At 39.5% G+C, this 7,754-nt stretch overlaps 1 protein-coding gene across 1 annotated transcript in view; it reads right to left on the bottom strand.

Annotated features, from left to right (window-relative positions):
* Positions 1-7,754, bottom strand: part of KIAA1377 (KIAA1377 ortholog) — a 200,740-nt gene that overhangs the window by 27,393 nt on the left and 165,593 nt on the right. Inside the window, exon 3 of the mRNA XM_009999415.1 lies at positions 6,789-6,914. Within this exon, the coding sequence (XP_009997717.1) occupies positions 6,789-6,914 (126 nt within the window). The remainder of the gene's footprint in view (positions 1-6,788; positions 6,915-7,754) is intronic.

The following is a 7,754-nucleotide window of genomic DNA, read 5'->3' as shown; positions in this document are numbered from 1 at the left end:
AAAACAGTCAACTGTTACTGACAAACTTAAACTAGCTCCTTAACTGAAATATACCCAGTAAATTCACTGGCAGTAAATTTATATCTTTATCCTGACTAAAGAAATAGGAAAATCACAAGAGAGGAAACAGACTTTCTTATCCTAGTAAGTACTTTAAACACATTCTTCTTGATCCCTTTAGTATTTCTAGAAGCTGTTCAAGACGACCTTTAGTTGAACTGTAGTTGTTAAATTCAGACATGTGGGAAATACTACAACTTTGCACCTGGACTAATTCCAGAGTATAACTCCAAAAAGGAAAGAGCAAATTCTGACAGCCTTTATTTATTTATTTTTTAAAAAACTATTCTGGAGTATGACTTAGCTGTACTCTTCTTCCACATTCCTAAGAATTGGCATTAAAAAAAAGACTCTTGCTCCATATAGCTGGAAATGGGTAAGTCCAAATGCTGATGCAAGAGTTTGTTTTCACCACAGCTCATCATGATCCCTATTTGGTTTGGATTAAGACATGTGGGAGAAAAATAGCCTTCTTTGAAATGCAAGGAAATGCATTCAATATATTCAGTGAATCCTGCATAATGAACTTATTGACCTCACAGAATTAAATTGTGACACCCAGGTGCACTATGTAAAATAAATAATTTTACAAATGCATAGTGATATATTAGAGTAAAACAGTTAAAACAAATGTTTGTTCATCCACTCTCGTTAAGCCACCAACTAAGGTTCATACGACAGATGTAACACTGGCAACAGCATAAGGCTTTAAGATGGAGAGTTAGCAGAAGAATTTCCTGACTGGTGTTTTTTTAACCTAGTTTTTCTGTCTACTATAAACAATCCAGTGGTGCAGCAATTTTTGCAATGGCTGCCAAAACATTCATAGTGCATTTGGAATATGAAACTTAAAATATTTAGCAGTTTCACATATACAGACATGATGTGAAAAGTATTTTTAAGTTAAAAACAGTATGACCAGATGGTGGAACTATTTCCTGGTTAATTTTATTACATTATCTTCACAGTGAAGTGATGGATGCTACATTCTCAGGTGGACTCAATGCTTACTAGTACTTTGGATGAAAATTTTAAGAAAAGGAATATATAGAATGCTTATGGAATGCTATGAAACCAACCTTTTGATACTAAGTTGATATTATTCATCCATTGACATATCACATTTGCAAAACAGTACACAGTAATTTTAGACCTGAGATAGGAGGGTATTTGTATACTTAAGGACTACAGCAAGATCAAGAAAAAGCTAGATTGGAGTGTCACACAGGATCTACAGAGGTTGCCCATAAATAATTTTTTTTCTTTATGTGAGATATTTACCAGGACCACGGGAACACATATTAACTCTGTCCCCTCATCTTCTCTGACTGTCATGTGATGAAGACAAAAGGGCAGACCCAGTTTGCTGTAAGGGCTTCAGAAGGACTGTCCCTTATAGTGCATGTCCTCCAAAATGCCCCAGAAGTTCACAGGAGGGCTTTCAGTACTACCCACCAGTTTTAACACTCCAAATCTTATTTATGGGCAAAAAGTAAGCCAAGATGGTTTTAGTTAGCATGATTAAACCCTTAAGAGTGTAATCATTATTAATCCAGATATGATAGTTACCAAAATATAGTAATAGTTAGAATACTTCTAAACAGAGAAAGCCTCAATCATAATGATAACACAGCTTAAATTGTTATTCACACACTGAGTTTCTATCCCTTTTCTTAATATTATGCTCATGCTTCCATTGATCTGCACCCCACGGCCAGTCATTTAATTCTGGTGGTGCTGGGGAGTTACAGTGAGTTGCCAGAACCTGAAGTCTCTTCACCAGTAGCAATACAATGTTCATGTTAATGCTTTCTTCTTCCTCTCTTCCTGATCCACTTGGAGACTTTTTCTGTATTTGCAAACATGCTTTAACACCTTTGCTATTTCTTCATTTATCTGCATCTCCATAGTACCTCTAAATATTCCATATATGGTGCCTTTTATATATATTACATATTATTATTTTGTTCTCTTTGTTAGTCCAAAAGCCAGTCTTTTCAGATCTGGATCTGCACTTGTTGAACCAGCTATGAGTGAGTTGCTAAAGACTGTGGGGTCTCTAGTGCCAAGCCTGTGCACCATCTCTTATCATCCCCTGCCTGCACTCCTCTATGCTGCATCCCACACCTCCAGTTCCCAAGACCTTTGTGATTATACCAGGCCTGTATCTCATACACTACATCATTATGTGAGAGCCATAAGCATCTCGTTCTCTGTATCAAACAACAGGTTGTTACTGCTATATATATAAAACTACAGTCATGCCATAAAAAGATAAACAAAGGCAAAACAAATTAGCCACAGACACCTGTTCAATTAGAGAAATTGCTATTACAGCTAAAACAAGCAAAACAAAGCTGTGGCAGGTCAAGAAAAGTTCAGAGAGAGCAACCTTGGCAAGCATCTATCCTGAGGCCTTGTAAATTCAGCACAATGGCAATGCAAATGGCAAAAAAATTTCAGGTCTGCATGTTTACAGTCATCACTATTTTTCCCAGTTTCATTCTGATGTAGAAATCAATACTAAGTTCTTAACACTTTGCCCTCTCTGTGTACCCAGTGCTAACATTTTTGTCCCATTTCTGGCACTAGACTGATTTTTGCTCTGCATCAACACCATCAAAGAATCATGTAGAGAGGTCTTATTAAATAATCAGTGATAATCAGCCAGCAGATGGAGCACAAAGCTTGTACATATGTTGAAAATAAAATACTTTTGAAAAAAAAGACAGCAGTAATGGGAATAGATTGGTAACTGATATAAACTGGGAAAATGTTTCCTTCGCCAATTACAGCAGATGGATTAGCTATTCAGGTTTCAAGGTAATTCAAAACACTGAACCAAGACAGTTGACTGCAAGATTTATTAAAAAATGCACACAGACAATTGCATTTCCAGAATGAACCAACTATCTGCAGCCACTATTGTCACAGTAAAACGGGATACACATTTTGCATTAAGCAATAACAGCAGGATGGCTGCAGCCACCACCCAATTGGCAGCTGGTATTTAAAAAGTACTGCAGTATATAAACACAAAATATCATATTTGATTAATTTACATCAAGTATGTGTTTAGTCAGTAGCTCTTATTTCCAGAATACTGTTATTTAAGCAAAATGTCTGTCACCTACTGCCCCACTACATGTTTAATTCTTAAGCTGATATTGAAATTGTAACTTCATGAATTAGTGAGAGAATAAAAGAATTACTTCCTTGATACTAGGGCAACTTGTGTAAAAATAATCAGCAGGTTACTTGCTCACTGTGTTAAAGTGCTGCTGTTAATGAGAAGATTGACCAGTACAAGAGATGCAAATAAACTAATGGAATCAGATAGAAGAGGAATATGGGTTCCTCTAAGGATTCACTTTGAAAAAGATCTGTGAATTCAGTTACTGAGACTTTGCTTTTTGAAGCTACACTTGCTCTTTCTGTGCAAGTTATCTTTTTGTCTTTTACTAATAAATCAATTAACTGAACACATCTTTTCAGAAGCTGAGTATTTTTAATGCTGAAGCTGCTGCATTTCATAGGTGTTGACAGAAGATCAATATGACACTGTCAGAGAAAATTTAATTACAAGTATGTTTAGGAAAGGTCTACACCAGAAGATGTCAATCTGCAAGCTCTCTGCATATGCATCAGCTTGGGTACAACCTTGTTGAAAGGTAGCATGGTGGTGGTTCTTAAAAAAAAACAAACCACACAAAAAAACTCCATGGAAAAGTGTTCCTCCACAATGCAACACAAAGGAGAAGGAACCTAAATGATGCAAGATTAAGAACAGAGCAGAAGCTCTGCAATATCTTCCCTAGATCTATTTGCTAAAGGAAATCCCCTTACTGTTTTTCAGCTAAAGCTTTATAAATTAAAGGTTGACATTAAATTGGGTCATGTTTGACCAACTTGGTAAACTTCCTCAAATTAATTACTGGCCTGGTAGATGACAGGAGAGCAGTGGTTATTGTCTATGTGGACTTCATTACGGCCACTGATACTGTATCTGATAAGATCCTCATAGGCAAGGTGTTGATGTACAGGCTGGATGAGTAGACAGGGACGTGGACTGAAAACTGGGCTGAATGGCCAGGCCCAGAGGGTGGTGATCAGTGAGATGAAGTCTAGTTGGAGGCCAGCAACTAGTGGTGGTCAATACTGGACCTGGTCCTATTTAACATATTCATTAACTATCATGGATGATGGGGCAGAGTATACCCTCAGTAAGTCTGCAGATGACACAAAGCCAGGAGGAATGGCTGATACATCAGAGGGTCCTGTTGCCATCCAGAGGGACCTTAACAGGCTGGAGAAATGGACTGGCATGAAGTTCAGCAAGGGAAAGCACAAAGTCCTGCACTTGGAGAGGAACAACCTCAGGCAGCAACATATGCTGAAGGGCACTCTTCTGTAAAGCAACCTTGGCAAAAAGGAGCTGTAGGTCCTGATGAACACCAAGTTGAACATGAACCAGCAATGGTCCCTTGCTGCAAAAAAAGCAAAAGTCATTCTGGGCTGCATTAGCCTATGTATTGCCATGAGGTCTAGGGAGGTGAATCTTTCCCTCTACTTAGCACTGGTGAGTCCCCACCTGGAGGACTGTGTCCATTTCTGGGCTCCCCAGTACAAGAGAAACATGGACAAACTGGACAGAGTCCAACAAAGGACCACAAAGATGATGAAGGGGCTGAAGCATCTCTCCTTTGAGGAAAAGCTGAGAGAGCTGGGACTGTTTAGCCTGGAGGAGAGAAGGCTCATGGACAATCCCAATGTCCATAAACACCTGAAGGGAGGCTGTGAAGAGAACAGAGCCAGGCTCTTTTCAGTGATGCCCAGTGATAGGACCAGAGGCAACATGCATAAACTTAAAACACAGGAGGCTCCCTTTGAACATAAGGAAACAGAGTATGTTTGTTTGTTTGTTTGTTTGTTGATTTTTACGGTGAGAGTGATCAGGCACTGGCTCAAGTTGCCTAGAGAGGTTCTGGAGATTCCATTCTTGGAGATACTCAAAAGCCATCTAGATGTAGTCCTGAGCAATGAGGGGGTTGGACCAGATGACCTCAAGAGATTCCTTTCAACCTCAACCATTCTGTGTGAAGGTTAGAAGTAGAAAACAGACTGTCATACTTTGAAGTGCACTCATGTCTACTTTCTGTATTTCGAAAGAAAAAAATATAAAAGAAACAATTTCAGTTTTAAAATTATACAACAGCATTGCCAAGAATAACTTCTCATACATGCTTGTAAGCCCTGTCAGAGAGAATTTAGGGTATTGTCAGGTAAGGAAATCATATTACCTGTGATAAACCATCGTCATATCTAACACCTTTATATGTGTTGGTTCATGCACAGATTTGAGATATGACTTGACGGCTGATCCATTAGAAGATAAATCACCTCCTACCTGCATAACTGCCAGGAAAAAATAGTCCATTTCAAGGAACTTTGTATTTACAAATTACTTTTCTCCACATATGCAATGACCCTTAATTTTGAATGACATTCAATAGCTTATTAATACTGTATGCACTCAATACCTTCCTAACATAAGACCAACTAAATATTATATTTAATCTTTCAGTTGAGACTTGGTTTATTATCTGCAAAGGCTGGGGGTCGCACACTGTTGTTAATCACTCCCAGGTGATTATACTTCCTCTTCCACTGTTCTAAATATTTCAAAACATCTGTTTACAGCACATACTGTCAAGCTAAAATGACAGTAAAAACAATATCTACACTGTCTCTTTTAGGAAGTATCAACATATTTCAATAAAGAAACATTGTACAACAGAAATAATCTGAACTACAGGGTATAAACATTAACAACAGGAGGCAGAGGAGCTTGGTCTGAGGCTGGGGGCTTGCAACAAGGAATATATTTGCCTCTTTAGTAGACACAGCCAAGCCTCCTGTATCCGTGAGTACGATGTCAATGCCAGGGAAAAGCCCCCTATGCTTATTAACAACAGCGCTTCCGTGAAACATCTCAATAAATAACTTGCTTAATCCATTTATCACAGAATATTTCATGACTTTGCATTTTCCTGCATGCTGAAAGGCAGAACCTTCAAAGCTCTGTTTAAAAAGCCAATTTGTTGCAATGTTAATAGTCCTGTTCTAGAAAGTCTGCACTGTGTTTATTGGGAGGTGGGAGCACAAAGCCCCCTGCCTGGGGAGGCTGTGCAGCTGTTACACCGTGCAGCAGGAAAACATACACTGTCTGCCTGCCGACCCAAGCTGTACATCCAAAACATATTTCTCACATATTTGTTGAATTGTTGAATTGTAGAATGGTTTGGGTTGGAAGATCATCTAGTTCCAACTCTCCTGCATGGCCAGGGACACCATCACTAGACCAGGTTGCTCCAAGCCTCATCCAACCTGGCCTGGAACACTTATTGTTGGAAGGGACAACACCTATTGAAGTTAATTAAACCTGAATACTAGAAATGCAGATCCATGAAATGAAAGCACTACTTTACTTTACAGTGAGTTTCTGAAAAGCAGCAAACAACCCAGAATATTGTTCTTTTTACATTTTATTTGTTCTATAGCAATAAGCTGGATTGGTGAAACTTTACAGCCTAGATTCCTTTAGAACAAAGCAGTGAGGCTACTTAAGAATATGAACATGTAAATAGAAAAATATTTAGCCCTTTCAAGGCTTTGAGTCAGTTTTTCCCTTTTTACAATCTCCCATCAGAGGAACCCTAGTTACTAACCTCCTTCTTCTGTTTGTCTCTATGGAATATTTCTGTGCCCTACTCCGACATATTTTTTGATGTTCCTTCAATGCTCGACGTGCTTCTCCCAAATCCTGTCCAAAATGAAATGTCAAATCTCCGTCCCTGTTATTGTGTTAAGGACAATGGAAACTCTTATCAAACAGCTCCTTAAAAGCTGGTGTGATTGACTTTACACACCTTTTTAGGACAGGGCAAACTTTATCCATGAGATACAAAACGCTGACACGCCTTTTAACGAAGTACACAACAGCTGGTCCCACAAATGGATGTTGCAGTCACACCCAAGTTTATGTTCATCCAGAAAAAAATCTAATTGCAGTTTACTGTTTAGAGTGATTTTGACTGAAGCTTTGCACCAACACATAGAAAATCTCACCTTTATGATGTCTATTTTAAGATACATCTGTCTAAATCTGTAACAGATGGAACAGATGTTTATGGAAGATACGTTTATCTGAAACGTTTATCACACACGGAAAACATTTCAATAGTAAAAACAGTCCTTCCCCCCAGTCTAAGGGATTAGTTGTTTGCACTGAAATTCGCTGTTATCACTGGACAAAAGCTCCCCAGAGAGCAACACCAGCGCGGGAGGATGTGTGCAGCACTGTGCCCGCACAGCTCACAACTTGTGCCAGCGTTTCTCGCTGCTTACATTCAAGAAAATAAAGACCCCAAGTCAGGATGGACACTACAATTCCCAGTGGCCGTATGTCTCAGATGAAGGGGATAAAAAAAGAGAAAACTCCGAAGTTGCCAGAAACGGGAACTTTCCTACAGCAGTTTAGAACACCCAACGAACCCCTTGTACTTCAAGCCCCACCCTGAGGCGAACCCTGAGGGAGGGGCAGGGCGGGGCTGGACCCCCCAGCGCCCCTCACCCCCTGCACGGCCCCAACCCGCCCCTGGCAGGGGCAGCGCAGCCCGCAGCCCCGGGGCCCT

The sequence above is a fragment of the Chaetura pelagica genome, unplaced genomic scaffold, assembly GCF_000747805.2.
Source record: "Chaetura pelagica isolate M959 unplaced genomic scaffold, ChaPel_1.0 scaffold85, whole genome shotgun sequence".
NCBI classification, from domain to species: domain Eukaryota; kingdom Metazoa; phylum Chordata; class Aves; order Apodiformes; family Apodidae; genus Chaetura; species Chaetura pelagica.
This window is presented reverse-complemented; position numbering and strand designations above follow the sequence as displayed.